The sequence below is a fragment of the Parus major genome, unplaced genomic scaffold (genome assembly GCF_001522545.3).
Source record: "Parus major isolate Abel unplaced genomic scaffold, Parus_major1.1 Scaffold305, whole genome shotgun sequence".
In the NCBI taxonomy this organism is placed as follows: Eukaryota; Metazoa; Chordata; class Aves; order Passeriformes; family Paridae; genus Parus; species Parus major.
This window is the reverse complement of record NW_015379274.1, coordinates 127,490-143,793: the sequence shown is the minus strand read 5'-3', so window position 1 is coordinate 143,793 and position 16,304 is coordinate 127,490. Positions and strand designations below refer to the sequence as shown.

Sequence of the window (16,304 nt, the reverse complement as noted above, 5' to 3'; positions counted from 1 at the left end):
TGGGTGCCATTGGGTGCCATTGGCCAGCACTGAGTGCCGTTGGGTGCCATTGGCCAGCACTGAGTGCCGTTGGGTGCCATTGGCCAACACTGAGTGCCATTGGGTGCCATTGGCCAGCACTGGGTGCCATTGGGTGCCATTGGCCAGCACTGAGTGCCATTGGGTGCCATTGGCCAGCACTGAGTGCCGTTGGGTGCCGTTGGGTGCCATTGGCCAGCACTGAGTGCCGCTGGGTGCCATTGGGTGCCATTGGCCAGCACTGAGTGCCATTGGGTGCCATTGGCCAGCACTGAGTGCCGTTGGGTGCCATTGGCCAGCACTGAGTGCCGTTGGGTGCCATTGGCCAGCACTGAGTGCCGTTGGGTGCCGTTGGGTGCCATTGGCCAGCACTGAGTGCCGCTGGGCTCCCTCACCTCCCTCTGCTGCTCACAGGACGCCGAGGGCTTCCCTATTGACATTAAGGTGAAGGACAACGGTGATGGCACCTTCCACTGTGTCTACGTCCCCACCAAAGCCATGAAGCACACAGTCATCGTCGCCTGGGGGGGGGTCAACACCCCCAACAGCCCCTTCCGTGTGGGTGTCACAGGGGGCCCATGGGGTGCTGGGGTGGCCATGGGGAGGTCCCAGGAGGTGCAGGAAGGGGGTGTTAATCATGGAGGGTGTTAAGAAGACAGATGTGGGGCATGGGAGTCCCATGGGGATGGGGGCCTGGGTGGGGCTGGGAGCCCATGGGGTGATGTGGAGGGAGATGGGGGTCCCATGGGGTGATGTGGAGGGAGATGGGGGTCCCATGGGGTGATGTGGAGGGAGATGGGGGTCCCATGGGGTGATGTGGAGGGAGATGTGGGTCCCATGGGGTGATGTGGAGGGAGATGGGGGTCCCATGGGGTGATGTGGAGGGAGATGTGGGGCCCATGGGGTGATGTGGAGGGAGATGGGGGTCCCATGGGGTGATGTGGAGGAAGATGGGGGTCCCATGGGGTGATGTGGAGGGAGATGTGGGGCCCAAGGGGTGATGTGGAGAGAGATGTGGGGCCCATGGGGTGATGTGGAGAGAGATGGGGGTCCCATGGAGTGCTGGATGTGGACATGGAGGTCCCAGACCTATGGGGTGCTGGGGTAGGGTTGGGGGTCCCAAGAAGTGCTGGGGATGGGAGTCTTTGGAGCGGTTGGATGGAGGCGGGGTGCCAGAGGCAGGGTTGGAGGTCCCAGTCCCATGGGGTGCCGGGGAAAGAGGGGTCCATGCCCCTGCCCCACGTGACACTGTGGGCCCTCAGGTGAGCGTGGGCGAGGGGAGCCACCCCAGCAGGGTGAAGGTGCATGGGCCAGGTGTGGAGAAGACAGGGCTGAAGGCCAACGAGCCCACCTACTTCACCGTGGACTGCAGTGAGGCTGGACAGGGTGGGTGCTGTGGTGGGGGACACCCTGGGAACTCCTCTGTGGGCATGAGGCCTGTGTCCCTGGGCCATCACCCCTGCTCCTGCACCCCTGGTCCTGGACCATTACCACCAGTCCTGCTCATCATCCCTGGATCAAGGGTCTTTCATTCTGGGCCCATCAGTTCTGGTCCTGGTCTTACATCCCTGGTCCAACAGCCCTGATCCTGCATCCCTGCTCCTGGTCCAGGATTCCTGGGCCTGCATCCCTATTCCTGCATCCCATCCCTGGTCCATTATCTCTGATCTTGGTCCATCAACCCTGATCCTGTCCATCATCTCCAGTCCTTATCCAGCCCCCTGCCCCATGTGCCACTCCTCAGCGTAGCCCTGGGGAATGGGGGCCACTGACACAGCCACCCCCACAGGTGACGTCAGCATTGGCATCAAGTGCGCCCCAGGAGTGGTGGGGCCGCTCGAGGCTGACATCGACTTTGACATCATTAAGAATGACAATGACACCTTCACGGTCAAGTACACAGCGCCGGGTGCAGGGCTCTACACCATCATGGTGCTCTTTGCCAACCAGGTCAGGGTTCTGGGACTGCCCCACATCCCCAGGGGTCCGTCCCCCGCTCTGTGGGGTGTCCCCAGCGGCCAGGTGGGGCTGGGGCTTTAACTCTGTGGTGCCCCCATGTCACTGGGCCCCGGTTTTGATCGCCAGGAGATCCCGTCCAGCCCCTTCCGCATCAAGGTGGACCCATCCCATGACGCCACCAAGGTCAAAGCCGAGGGACCTGGGCTCAGCCGGACAGGTGAGGGGCCAGTGGGGTGGGGATGGGGGACCTGGGGTGGGAGCGATGGGTGCTGTGGGGCAGTGACTGCGAGTGCCGTGGGTCCTGCAGTGACTGTGAGTGCCGTGGGTCCTGCAGTGACCTGATCATGTTGTGCAGGGGTGGAGGTGGGGACCCCCACCCACTTCCGCGTGCAGACGCGGGGGGCGGGGAAGGCCCCCCTGGACGTGCGGTTCGTGGGGACGGGGCCTGGCCCAGCTGTCGCTGACTTCGAGGTCATCGACAATCATGACTATTCCTACACGGTCAAGTACACCCCGCTGCAGCAGGTGCGTGCTGGGGCACCCTGACCCATGGGAACATCCATTCTGGGCACCCCAACCCCCAGGCTCAACCCATGAGGGGATCCCAAACATACAGGGGCTCCCCAGCCCGTGGGGTACCCAAGAGGGGCCCTCTCATTGACACCCCATTCCCTGGGCTCCCCCAAGGACATCCACCCATACAGCCGAGTGTATAAGGGCACCCCCATGAGCACCCCTTTCCCATAGGTACTCCCAGCTCCTGGCACCCCACGAGCACCCCAGCTCCTGGCACCCCACCCCTATGAACATCCCCCCATCACCGTGGACACCCCACCTCTGTGGGACCCCCTTGGGGCAGCTTCAGCCCAACATGTGTATCTGTCTACCCAGGGTGCCCCCAGATCCACGGGTTCCCCCCATCCCTGGGACTTCCCCCACCCCAGCAGCCGTGGGTGACCCCCAAGCCCCCAGCCTTACGGCTGTGTGTCCCCTGGTAGCCCCTTTGAATCCCCCAGCGCTGTCCCGTGGGTGTCTGCCCTCTGCCCCATGACTGGGCATTGTGTGGGGGTCCCCTGGCACCACCCTGAAGTCGAGTTGTTCCTGCAGGGCCCCCTGTCTGTGGTGGTCACCTATGGAGGGGACCCCATCCCCAAGAGCCCCTTCCCCGTCACTGTGGCTCCGCCCCTGCAGCTGGGCAAGGTCAAGGTGCAGGGGCTCAACAGCAGTGAGTGGCAGCACTGGGGCGATGCTGGGGGGACCCCGAGGGAGGGGAGCACCCTGCATGTGGTGTGGAGTGGGGGGCAGGCCCTGGCAGGGACACTCGAGCATTGGGAGCACCCTGGGGGAAATGACCTTGGAGGGGACACCTGGGTGAGGGGATCAGCTTCCCTTGGGGGGACGCTCTAAATGTGGGGGCGTTCCAGGGGAGGGCATTCTTGGGTGTGGGGTTCAGCATGGGGTGAGAACACCTGAGGGCATGGACACTGTGTGTGTAGGGGGATGCACACCCTGGTTGTGGGGTGCAGCTCGGGGCCCCAAGGGTGGGTCGGGGGCACCCTCGTAGGAGAGGTTTGGGACCGCTCGTGTAGGGGAGCAAGCAGGGTATGAGGGATGGGCACGGGGGGGGAATGGGGGAACACACACCCTGTGGGCAAACAATACCCTGGGTATGGGGGAGGTGACACACCCTGGGACAGACATCCCCCCCCAGATTCTCCATCAGTCTAGGGACACCTCAGGGTGTGAGGTGCCCCTCTGACCCCCCGCTCCCCTGCAGAGGCGGAAGTGGGGCAGGTGCAGGAGTTCCAGGTGGAGGCACAGGGTGCAGGAGGCCAGGGGCAACTGGAGGTGAAGGTGACGGGCCCCTCGCGGCGCCCCGTGCCCTGCACAGTGGGGCCTGCGCCCCCCGGAGGCCCCCACCCTGTCACCTTCACGCCCCCCGAGGAGGGGCCCCACCGTGTCGAGGTCACCTACGATGGGCACCCGGTTCCAGGCAGCCCCTTCCCTGTGGAGGCTCTGCTGCCCCCTGACCCCTCCAAGGTGAGCGTGGCACATGTGTGCAACAGGGGTGTGTGTGTCCCAATCCCTGTGTGTCCCAATCCCTGTGTGTCCCAATCCCTGTGTGTCCCTCCTGTGCCCCATGTGCTGTTCACAAACCCCACCTGTGCCTATGCCCCCATAACCTCTGCATGTCTCCCCGACCCCTGCGTGTCCCTGTCCTGACCTGAGAACAGGTGGTGGCCTTGGGGCTGGGGCTACAGGGCAGTCACATGGGGCCACACATCCCCCTTGCCCGCCCCGTGTCCCTATGTCCCCTGACCCCTAGCTGTCCCTGTGTCACTCTTGCCCTCCACCCGTCCCCGTGTTCCCCCTGACCCCCATGTGTCACTGTGCCTGCAGGTGGTGGCCTCAGGGCCGGGGCTGAAGGGCGGCCGTGTCGGGGTCCCAGCGCCCTTCTCCATTGCCACGCAAGGCGCGGGCAGCGGGGGGCTGGGGCTGACAGTGGAGGGGCCCTGCGAGGCCAAGATTGAGTGCCAGGACAACGGGGATGGCTCCTGTGCTGTGTCCTACCTGCCCACGGCACCTGGAGAGTACCACATCAACATCCTCTTCGCTGGCCACCACATCCCGGGCAGCCCCTTCACGGCTGCGGTCACGGCGCCCTTCGACCCGGCCAAAGTGACAGCGTCGGGGCCGGGGTTGGAGCGCGGCCGTGCCGGCGAGGCCGCTGTCTTCTCCGTGGACTGCTCGCAGGCCGGAGAGGCCGAGCTCACCATCGAGATCCGCTCCGAGGCCGGCGTCAAGGCTGAGGTGCTGGTGCAGAACAATCGTGACGGCACCTATGCCATCACCTACACTCCAGCCTGTGCCGGCGCCTACACCATCACCATCAACTACGGCGGCCTCCCGGTCCCCAACTGCCCCGTGCGTGTCACTGTTGACCCAGCCATCGACACCAGCAGCGTCAAGGTCTACGGCAAAGGCGTGGAGCCGCGAGGTGAGGGAGTGGCCATGCAGGGGCTGCTCACCAAGGCACCTCCTTCCCTTGGGTGGGGATCTCCTTCTCCCCGGGGGCATCCCATCCCTGTGGGCATCTCTTCCTCCTGGGTACCCCTGTGGACACCACCACAGGCGTCTCCCCTCTATGAGCATCCCCACGGGCATCCCATCCCTGTGGGCATCTCTTCCTCCTGGGTACCCCTGTGGACACCACCACAGGCGTCTCCCCTCTATGAGCATCCCCACGGGCATCCCATCCCTGTGGGTACCCCCTCTCTATAGACATTCCCACTCACAGACATTCCGACTCCATGGGCATCCCCTCCCCATGGGCACCCCATGTTCAGCCCTTCCCATGTGGAGAGTCTCTGGGCATCCTGTGGACATCCCTCCATGGGCACCTCCCACTTGCAGGGATGACCCCGAGGCAATGGACTCTCCCATGCTCACCAACATCTCCTCCCCATGGGAATTCCCTCTAATGGGGGCTCTCCTGGGCACCCCACTCATCTCTCTTCCCCTTGTCCCCCTGTCCCCCACCAGTACTCAGGGGTCCCTGTGGTTTTCCTCTCATTCCTGGGGGGAAGTTCTGGGGGTGCAGGGGGTGTGGGGTGGGACCCCAAGGCTGTGCCAGTTCCCCCTTGAAGCCCCTGTGTGTGCCAAGGGGGCCATGGGCTGTCACAGGCTGCTGCAAGGGACTCCCAGGTGAACTCTGGGTCCCCTTGACCCCTCTGTACCCCTCAGGGGTGCTGCGGGAGGTGGGCACTGAGTTCACGGTGGATGCGCGGGCGCTGGCCCCCACCGGGGGACCCCACATCCGTGCACGGGTGCTGAACCCCTCCGGGACCCCCATCGACACCTTCGTCACCGACCTTGGCGATGGCACCTACCGCGTGGAGTACACACCCTTCGAGGAGGGTGAGGGACCCCCACAACCCCCCTGGGAACTCCAGCACCCCTGGGGACCCCTAGGCCCTCCTAGAGAACACAGACATACCCAGGGAACTCCCAAACCCCTAGGGACCCCCAGCCCCCAGGGAACACCAACACACCCCAGGAACCTCCAGGGACCATGAGCTCTCCCAGGGACTCTGCTCCCCCACCGGACTCCAGCATTCCCCTGGGACCCCAAGTCCTGGCCAGGCATCCTCCATCCCTCATGAGGGACCTTCTCATACCACATCCAAGTGGGGACCCCCTTCAATTCCCCCTGATTCTCCAGAACCAGAAACCCCTAAGCCCCCCTGAGACACCCCCAGATCCCAACCAGGGACTCCCAGCCTTGCCCTAAAACCCCACCCAGGGACCCCCAAAATTCCTTGAGAATCCCCACCCCACAGACCCCTTGTGCCCCCTCCTTGGGCAGTGTGTGATGGTGTCCCTGTCACAGGGCTGCATCTGGTGGAGGTGACATATGATGACGTGGCAGTCCCCAAGAGCCCATTCCGTGTGGGGGTGGCCGAGGGCTGTGACCCCACACGTGTTCGGGCGCACGGCCCTGGCCTGGAGGGCGGCCTGGTGGGCACGGCCAACCACTTCACTGTGGAGACCAGGTGGGCACTGACCCCCTACCCCAATCCAACCCTTCTCCCCGAAGACCCCCAATGCCTCCAAATCCCCTGCCCGAGCCCTATTCCACACGCACCGACCCCCTCATGCTGTCCATGTTGGGGGCTTTGGGGTGGGCACGGCCCCCTGCTTCAGTGTGGAGAGCAGATGGACACAAACCCTGAGTCCCTCCATTCCCACACCCATTCCCACAGTGCCCACCATGGTGCGGGGGGGGCACTGTGAGTCTGGGGGGATTGTGATGAGCACCATGGATCAGAGATATCACTTCTATCCCAAGCCCCCAACCCACCATCTCCATCCCTGATCATAGAAGTGTCACCGTTATCCTCTTGGGCCTGTGCCCTTTATTTGCATGTCCCACCTCTATCCCTCGTCACCAACCCGCCATCTCCATCCGGTGCCACCACTCTGGCATCTCCGTGTTCTGCCAGAGGTCCAACCTCTCGCATCCTCTACCACCTGAGTCCTTTCCCATGGATGTACCACCTCCATCCCATGTCACCAAACAGCATCTCCACCCCCTGCCATGAAAGTGCTGAACCCATCCCATGTCATGAGGATGGCATCTGTCCCCTTGCCATGGAGGTGCCACCTCTGCCAGGGAGGTGGCAGCTCCTTCCCCCTGCCATGGAGGTGGCACCTCTGTCTCCCCACTATGGCTGTTGTTCCCCCTGGCCCCACCATGCCTGTGTCACTTCTCTGAGTGGTGGCATATCTCCAGGGGTGCAGGCACTGGGGGATTGGGCCTGGCCATTGAGGGTCCCTCGGAGGCAAAGATGTCCTGCAAGGACAACAAGGACGGGAGCTGCGCAGTGGAGTATGTCCCCTTCACGCCTGGTGACTACGACGTCAACATCACCTTCGGCGGCCACCCCATCCCTGGTGCGGGGGGACACAGGGACGGGGTGCGGGGAGGTGTCCTGATTGTCATCTGTGGGTCACAGGGCTTCCTTGCGGTGACGCCACCCATGGTGGCCCCACAGCCAAGCTGTCCCCTGCCTGTGCTGTCCCCATGGCCATGGCTTTGGTACCCCCATGGCCACACTGACCCCATGGTCACACTGACCCATGGCCACGTTGACCCCATGTGGAGCCTTTGCCCAAACTATTCCATGACCATGTTGTCCTTGTTCCAATGCTGACTGTATGGACATGTTGACCCCATGACAATGGTGACCCCACACTGTGCTCATGCCCATATTGAGCCCTTCCCCACACTGACCCTTTGGCCATGCAGTCATGCTGTCCTCATGGCTCACATTGACCCCATGACCATGCTGACCTCATGATCATGTTGTCCCCATGCCCATTTTGAACCCATAGCCATGCTGATCCTATGGATGTGTTGACCCCTTATGAGCACACTGGCCCCACAAAGTGCCCATGCACATGATGGACATTCCAGCTCTATGGCCATGGTGTCCCTGTGCCCCTGCTGACCTCATGACCATGTTGACCTTGTCCTCATGCTGACCCCATCCCCACAGAGACCCCATTCCCATCATGACCCTGCGCTCACATTGGCAGTGGCCACACTGCGCCCGTCGCTGCCCCACCCTGCCCCATCACGCACTGACCCCTTCTCCACACAGGGAGCCCGTTCCGGGTGCGAGTGCGGGATGCTGTGGATGCCTCAAAGGTGACGTGCTCAGGGCCAGGGCTGGGTCCCAGCGTCCGAGCGCGGTTGCCCCAGAGCTTCACCGTGGACGTGAGTGCCGCAGGACATGCAGCCCTTGAGGTGACGCTGCTGGGGCCCACTGGTAAGTGGGGACACAGCGGGCAGCAGTGGCCTGTGTCTTGTGGTGTGTCCTGCCCTCTGGGGTGTCCTGCCTTATAAATGTCCTATTTCATAATGGGATGTCCTGCCCCTTGGATCCCATGGTCTGCAGAGAGTCCTGCCCCCTGGGATGTCCTGCCTCATGGCTTGTCCAGCACCATGGATGCCCTGTTCCATAGAGTGTCCTTCTCTGTTACATAGGGTGTCCTACCTATGGATGTCCTGCTCCATAGGGTGTCCTACCCTACAGGACGTCCAGCCCCATGGACGCCCTTCTTCATAGGGTGTCCAGCTTCATGGAGTGCCCTCCCCATGGGTACTCAGATCCACAGGGTGTCCTTCTCCATGGAGTTCCCTGCCCAGGGAGGTTGTGCCCTACATGCTGCTCTATACCCTCCATGTCCTCCTGTCCCACATGTCCCCCTGCCTCACATGTCCCCACCCCACATGTCCCACCGCCCCACAGGGCTGCCGGAGCCAGTGGAGATCCGAGACAATGGTGATGGCACCCACAAGGTCACCTACACCCCGGCCACTGATGGGCCCTACACCGTGTCTGTCAAGTACGGGGGGCAGGAGGTGCCACGCAGGTGAGACCCCTACCTCGGGTGGGTAGAGGGGGGACACAGGGTCCCCACACAACCTGGAGATCATGGCACTCTCCTGACTCCCTGCTTCCCCCAGCCCCTTCAAAGTGACGGCGCTGCCCACCCACGATGCCAGCAAGGTGCGGGCAAGTGGCCCCGGGCTGAGCGCGGGAGGGATTCCTGCCAGCCTCCCCGTGGAATTCACCATTGACGCTCGTGATGCTGGCGAGGGATTGCTCACGGTGCAGATTCTGGTCAGTGCGTGAGGGGGAAACATGGGGAAGTGTGAGGGTCGTGGGGGGACACACTGAGGATGGGTGAAGGGCTGCTCACACTCCAGATCCTGGTTAGTGCAGGGGGGAGTCATGGGGTGCTGAGCCCCACAGGGTGTCCTTTCCCCCACATCCTGGGGTGCTGAGCCCCACAGGGTGTCCTTTCCCCCACATCCTGGGGTGCTGAGCCCCACAGGGTGTCCTTTCCCCCACATCCTGGGGTGCTGAGCCCCACAGGGTGTCCTTTCCCCCACATCCTGGGGTGCTGAGCCCCATGGGGTGCCCCCAGCACAGGGCACTGATGGGGGTTGCCTGCAGGACCCCGAGGGGCAGCCCAAGAAGGCGTCAATCCGGGACAATGGGGACGGCACCTACACAGTGTCCTACGTGCCCGATGTGCCCGGGCGCTACACCAGCACTGTCAAGTATGGGGGCGACGAGATCCCTGCATCGCCCTTCCGTGTCCTCGCCGTGCCCTCTGGCGATGCCAGCAAGTGCCTCGTCACAGGTGGGGCTGCCCCCCAGTGTCCTTATGCTGACCTATGTCATTCCCTTGCTGGCCCATGGCATCCCCTTGCTGACCCACAGCACCCCCTCACTGCCCCACGATGTCCCCTCGCTGCCCCCCCCCCACTCCTCCCTGCCCCACAGTGACCCTCCTGCCCCATGGCATCCCCTCCTACCCCACAACATCCATATGCTGAGCCACAGTGTCCCTTTGCTGTCCCACAGCACCCACCCCAGACACCCCTGCCTTACCCCCCGGCACCCCGTGGCTGCCCCCCAGCACACCCACTGCCCCACTGCTGCCCCTCAGCACCTCTCCCACTGCCCCCAGACCTGCCCCATGGCACAGTGGGGGTGAGCGGGTGCCCCCAGGACAGGATGTGCCGGCCCCCCCGGAGCCCCCTGGCCCCCTCGGCGCCCCCGGCCCCCCAGCCAGCCCCCCAACCCCTTCTCACCGCTCTCCCTGGTCTTTCTTGCAGTATCCATTGGGGGCCATGGACTGGGTAAGTGGTGCCAGGGGGGCAGTTGGGGGGCTGGGAGGAGGCAGTTGGGGGATAGGTTTGGAGTCCCCCCATGGTCCTGACCCCACCCTCCCCTGCAGGTGCCTGTCTGGGCCCCACGATCCAGATCGGGGAGGAGACCGTGATCACTGTGGATGCAAAGGCAGCGGGACAGGGCAAGGTCACCTGCAAGGTGTCAACGCCTGATGGTGCTGAGCTGGACGTGGATGTGGTGGAAAACCACGATGGCACTTTTGACATCTTCTACACTGCACCCGAGCCTGGCAAATACGTCATCACCATCCGCTTTGGCGGGGAGCACGTCCCTAACAGCCCCTTCCATGTCATGGTGGGTGGGGCACTGGGGCGGGCACTGTGAGTCTGGGGGTTGTGATGAGCACCATGGATCAGACTTTGGGACACCATGGTGTGGGAAGTGTGGAATTGGGAGACCATAGTGGGTGCCATGAGGCAGAGAGCTGGGACTATGATGGGCACCGTGGGGTCAGATGATCGTGGTGGGTGCTGTGAGGCAGAGAGGCGGGGTGGTGGGATTGGGAAACTGTGTTGGATCCAAGGGGCAAAGAGCCGAGGGAACAATGGGACAGATTTTGAACACCAGGTTGACATCATGGAGTAGGGAAACCATGGTGGGGTTGGAACGTTGTGGTAGGCACCAACAGACAGAGGACTGGGGCCATGGTGGACACCAAGGGACAGAGAGTAGCGTCAGCGTGGAGAGCACAATGGGCACTGCAGGGTTGGGTGACCATGAAGGGAGTTACGGAATTGGGGGACCATAGTGGGGCAGTGTCAGGACAATGGTGTCCATCATGGAGCTGAGAGAGTTGGGAGACCATGGTGGGCACCGTGGGGCCAGGGTTGTGGTGTTGGAGGTTGGGATCACGGTGGACATGATGGGGTTTGGAGGTCATGAGGGTCATCACAGGGCCGGGAGCCCACCATGGGGGTTCTTATATCCCCTCTATGGCCACGTTGGGGCTGGGACCCCATCATGAAGTTTTCACCCTCCCTCTCTGCCCCATGATCAGGCCACAGAGGAGCCACCAGCCACCACTGAGAACCTCCGGCCCTTTAACCTCGTCATCCCCTTCACGGTGCAGAAGGGTGAGATCACAGGTACAGTGCAGGGTTGTGGGGACAGCGACCACCCCTTCAGGCACCAACCCCCCTGCCCCTTGGTGCCTCCACTGACAAAATACCCCCAGGTGAGGTGCGAATGCCCTCGGGGAAGACAGCGCGGCCCAACATCACGGACAACAAGGACGGGACGGTGACAGTGCACTACGCCCCCTCCGAGAAGGGGCTGCATGAGATGGACATTCGCTATGATGGAAACCACATCCCTGGTAAGCCACTGTGGGGCACTGGGGAGGCACTGGGGAGGCACTGGGAGGCACTGGGAGGCACTGGGAGCCACTGGGAGGTGGCTGAGGAAGGTTGATACAACTCTGCCCTGGTTAGACTCCAGTGGATCAGGCATGCACCATGGTGTGGAATGTTCCTGTGGACTGTCTCTGTGGGGTCCGTGGTTGGTCACCCTTAGGTTGGGGTGTCCCCATGGGTCTCTGACCATTGTCCCTTGTGTCCTCAGGGAGTCCCCTTCAGTTCTATGTGGATGCCATCAACCCACGCCATGTCAGTGCCTATGGGCCTGGGCTGAGCCATGGGATGGTCAACAAGCCATGCACATTCACCATTGTCACCAAGGATGCTGGCGAGGGTAAGTGATGGCCAAAGGGGGCTGGGAGGTCATGGGCACCCCCCCAGTGCCACCAGGAGGGGCTGGAGACCCCTGGTGCCTCATGATGCCCCTTGTCTGGTACCATCTGACAGCCCCTGTGCCTACAGGTGGGCTGTCGCTAGCGGTCGAAGGTCCCTCCAAGGCGGAGATCACCTGCCAGGACAACAAAGATGGGACATGCACCGTGTCCTACCTGCCCACGGCCCCTGGTGACTACAGCATCATTGTGCGCTTTGACGACAAACACATCCCGGGCAGCCCCTTCACTGCCAAGATCACTGGTGAGATGGGCTGGGGGCACAGTGGGGTCTGGGGAAGTTCTGGGGGTTTTTGGGATCTCCACATGACCATGGGGGCACCTGGTTGGCCATGGAGACATCTGTGGAGGCATGACCATGAAGGCACCTGGGAGGCTGTGGGGGCACTTGTATGACCATGGGGGCACTGGTGGGTCATGGGGACACCTGTGGGCTAATTGCCATACTTGCCCCATGGCCATTGGGACAGCTGTGGTGTCTCTTGTCCAACCCTGGCCGCCAGGATTCCCCCTCCCATGGCCTTGGGGACACTGTGAAGCCTTGGAGACCCCAACCCATAGGCATGGGGATGTCATGGAGCTTTGAGCACCCCATCACAAGACCATGTAGACCATGTGGGGACTCTGACCATGGCTTTGAGGACACTATTCACACATCTTCGAGTGACCCCTGATTCTGGGGACCCTCTCCATATGTCCATTGGGACCTTGTGGGGCTTTGGGAATACCGTTCCATCACCACTGGGATCCTATCCATCTTGTCATCCACCTTGAGCTGATGTCCCTGCTGATGGTGTCTCTGCAGGGGATGACTCCATGCGCACGTCCCAGCTCAATGTGGGCACCTCAACTGATGTGTCACTGAAGATCGCAGAGACAGACCTGAGCCTGTTGGCGGCTACCATCCGTGCACCCTCGGGCAACGAAGAGCCATGCTTGCTCAAGCGGCTGCCCAACCGCCACATCGGTGTGCAGGGACACGGGGACACTATGGGGACACAGGGACATGCAGATGTGGGCACAGGAGAACGGGCACATGAGAGAAGGATGTGGGACCTGGGGACTTGCTGGGACAGGAAACGGTGAAGCTATGGGGTCACAGAGATGGGTGACCTTGTGGCATTGGGTCAGCAGGGGGCTGGTGGCCATGGTTAGGGGACTTGGATGGTGACCAGGGGCTGATGGAGGTGGCCAGGGGCTGGTTGTGGTGGCTAGGGGATGGGGATGGGGATGGTACATGGGTAGTGGCCAAATCTGGTGGTGGTGTGTGACCACTCTGTCCTCCCCAGGCATCTCATTCACACCCAAGGAGGTGGGCGAGCACGTGGTGAGTGTGCGGAAGAGCGGGCAGCATGTCACCAACAGCCCTTTCAAGATCCTGGTGGGACAGTCAGAGATTGGTGATGCCGGCCGGGTCAAGGTGTGGGGCCAGGGGCTTCTGGAGGGCCACACCTTTGAGGTGGCTGAGTTCATCGTGGACACACGCAGTGCTGGTGAGGCCATGGTGGGGGATGGCCGCGGGGGAGGTGGTAGCCATGGCTAAGGGCAGGATGGGGTGATGGCCATGACCATGTGCTGGTCATGGCCACCCAAGGATGAGGTGGTGGCCATGGTTATTGCTGTGGTGTACAATGGCCACATGTGATGGTGGCCAAGGCTACATGTGGCCAGGAAGGCATGGTGGTGATGGTCATGGCCAAGGCAGGATGGTCCCTGTGGCTGGGGTTGGATGGTGGCTGTGGTGGTGGTAGCCAGGATGATTTGAGGACCATGGCCATGCTAAAGCTGCTGCCAGCACAGGATGAGGTGGTGGCTATGGTGTGACCATCATCTGAATGGGATGGTGACCATGGTAATGGCACAGCCAATGCCCAGGTGGAAGGTGGCTAAGGCCATGCCATGGCTGTGGCAAACACAGGATGGGGTGGTGCCCATGATTATGGGCATGGTGTGACCATTGCCAGGATAGAGTGGTGGCCGTGTCCCATGGTGCAGCCAAGAGGGTGATACCATGGTTACCATGGCACGGCCATGGCCACGATGGGGCTGATGATTGGGATTGGGTGGTGACCATGGACAGTTTGGGCTTGTGGCCTTGGTGTGACCGTGACCAGGACAGGGGCAGCCTCCATGAGACACCTCTGACCATGTCCCCATGGCCCCCCAGGTTACGGCGGGCTGGGCCTGTCCATTGAGGGCCCCAGCAAGGTGGACATCAACTGTGAGGACATGGAGGATGGCACCTGCAAAGTCACCTACTGCCCCACCGAGCCCGGCAACTACATCATCAACATCAAGTTTGCTGACAAACATGTCCCAGGTGGGGTCTGGAGAAACATGGGGGGACAGAGGGTTGTGGTGGAGAGGAGTGCTAGGACCCCCAGGGGGTGACAGGTCCCTGAGGTAACTGTCTCCCACAGGGAGCCCCTTCACGGTGAAGGTGACTGGTGAGGGGCGGATAAAGGAGAGCATCACACGCCGGCGACAGGCACCCTCCATCGCCACTGTTGGCAGCACTTGTGACCTCAACCTTAAAATCCCAGGTAGGGTTGGCCTTCCTCCTCCTTCTCCTCCTCCTCCTCCCACCTCCTCCTTCTCCTCCTCCTCCCACCTCCTTCTCCTCCTCCTCCTTCTCTTTTCCTCCTCTTCCTCTTCCTTCTCCATATTTCATCCTCCATCATCCTCCTCTTCATCCTCCCCTTTTCCTCCTCTTCTTCCCCCTTCTCCATCCTAATCCTCTTTCTTCTCCTGCTCTGTGGGCCATGGGGATGGAGACACATCTCAGCCACTCCAGTCTGATTTCTCCTTCCTTCTTTCTCTCCCCTCTGTGCGTCTGTGTCCATGTCTGTGTCCCTCTGCGTGTGTGCCTGTGTCCATGCATCCCTCTGTGCATGCTACCACCCACTGATACCTCCGTCCACATGTCCGTCTGTGTGTCCATTCACACATCTGTCCATGTGTCCATTTCTGGCTTCATCCACCCTTGGCTCCATCCATCCCTGCAACCATGGCTACATCCATCCCCGTGTCCACCCCTCCCTGCACCATCCTCTACTTCCAACCCTGTGACTACCCACCCATGTCTGCACCCATCATGATTCACACACATCCCTGTGTCCATCCTTGTCTCCGTCCCTCCGTGTCTCCACCCATCCACGTCTCCTCCCCATCACTGCATCCATCCCTGTGTCCATTCATCCCCGTGTCTGGCCGTGTCCTCCTGTGTCCCCATCACCCCTCTGCACCCCTTTTCATTCCCCCAACCTGTGCCCACACCCTGTTGTCCCCACGTGTCCCCACGTGTCTGCACTGTCCCTCTGTGTCCCCGTGGGGTGTTCCCCAGGGAACTGGTTCCAGATGGTGTCGGCGCAGGAGCGGCTGACGCGCACGTTCACGCGCAGCAGCCACACGTACACGCGCACGGAGCGCACTGAGATCAGCAAGACGCGTGGCGGCGAGACCACGCGTGAGGTGCACGTGGAAGAATCGACCCGCGTGGGCGGCGCCTTCCCCCGTGCGCCCCCGGAGCCCTTCGGTGCCTTCGGGGCCTTTGGGACCCGCGAGGGCATCGGCGCCTTCGCAGCCCCCGCGCGCGCACACGAGGGTGCGTCCTGCAGCGGGGGCTGTAGGGGGTGTGCAGGGGGGTGTGCAGCAAAGGGGGACTGCACAAGACCTGGGTGTGCACGAGGGGCAAGAGTGCCTGAGGGCTGGGTGTGCAGGGCACGGTGCTTGCACGAGCAGCTGGTGCACTTGCACGTGGGGGCCGTTTGCAGCAGGGCTGGGTGTTCTGGGGCTGGGCACCGGGTTTGCAGCAGGGCTGGGTGTTCTGGGGCTGGGCACCGGGTTTGCACCAGGGCTGGTGTTCTGGGGCCGGGCACCGGGTTTGCACCGGGGCTGGGTGTGCATGAGGGAAGTGTTTGCTCAAGGACTGGGTGCTCTGGAGTACCAATGTGTGTTTGCACAGAGCTGTGCTTGCACGAGGGCTGGGGGTGCATGAGGTGTGTGGGCAGGGCACCGTGCTGGCACAAGGGCTGGGTGTGCAGGCAAGTGGGCTTGTGTGAGAGCTGGGCACACTTGCCACAGGAGTGCCCTTGTTCAGGGCTGTGTGTGCTCAGGACACAGCTGGGACAGACGCCCTGGCACACATCTGGGGGCTGCTGTGATGAAGGGGGGTGCCCTTCCCACGGGGAGGTGTGCGGAGGCAGGGGGCAATGCTGGCTCTTTGCACAAGCAGTTGCTTACAGGGCTGTGTGCTCAGCCCAAAGGGCTGTGGGCGCGCTCAGCGTGCGTGTGCAGTCTCACGGGTGCAT

General features: G+C 62.3%; 1 protein-coding gene across 1 annotated transcript in view; it reads left to right on the top strand.

The window, feature by feature from the left end:
* FLNC (filamin C) overlaps positions 1–16,304 on the top strand; it is a 27,825-nt gene that overhangs the window by 6,292 nt on the left and 5,229 nt on the right. The window contains exons 12-37 of the mRNA XM_015615974.1: positions 433–576; positions 1,281–1,404; positions 1,808–1,968; positions 2,104–2,194; positions 2,333–2,502; positions 3,085–3,202; positions 3,755–4,017; positions 4,378–4,975; positions 5,722–5,895; positions 6,368–6,530; positions 7,271–7,431; positions 8,142–8,309; positions 8,793–8,916; positions 9,011–9,167; positions 9,504–9,693; positions 10,172–10,195; positions 10,294–10,541; positions 11,245–11,332; positions 11,422–11,562; positions 11,808–11,936; positions 12,065–12,238; positions 12,800–12,961; positions 13,284–13,487; positions 14,162–14,314; positions 14,415–14,537; positions 15,338–15,598. Coding sequence (XP_015471460.1) covers positions 433–576; positions 1,281–1,404; positions 1,808–1,968; positions 2,104–2,194; positions 2,333–2,502; positions 3,085–3,202; positions 3,755–4,017; positions 4,378–4,975; positions 5,722–5,895; positions 6,368–6,530; positions 7,271–7,431; positions 8,142–8,309; positions 8,793–8,916; positions 9,011–9,167; positions 9,504–9,693; positions 10,172–10,195; positions 10,294–10,541; positions 11,245–11,332; positions 11,422–11,562; positions 11,808–11,936; positions 12,065–12,238; positions 12,800–12,961; positions 13,284–13,487; positions 14,162–14,314; positions 14,415–14,537; positions 15,338–15,598 — 4,513 coding nt within the window. The remainder of the gene's footprint in view (positions 1–432; positions 577–1,280; positions 1,405–1,807; positions 1,969–2,103; positions 2,195–2,332; positions 2,503–3,084; positions 3,203–3,754; positions 4,018–4,377; positions 4,976–5,721; positions 5,896–6,367; positions 6,531–7,270; positions 7,432–8,141; positions 8,310–8,792; positions 8,917–9,010; positions 9,168–9,503; positions 9,694–10,171; positions 10,196–10,293; positions 10,542–11,244; positions 11,333–11,421; positions 11,563–11,807; positions 11,937–12,064; positions 12,239–12,799; positions 12,962–13,283; positions 13,488–14,161; positions 14,315–14,414; positions 14,538–15,337; positions 15,599–16,304) is intronic.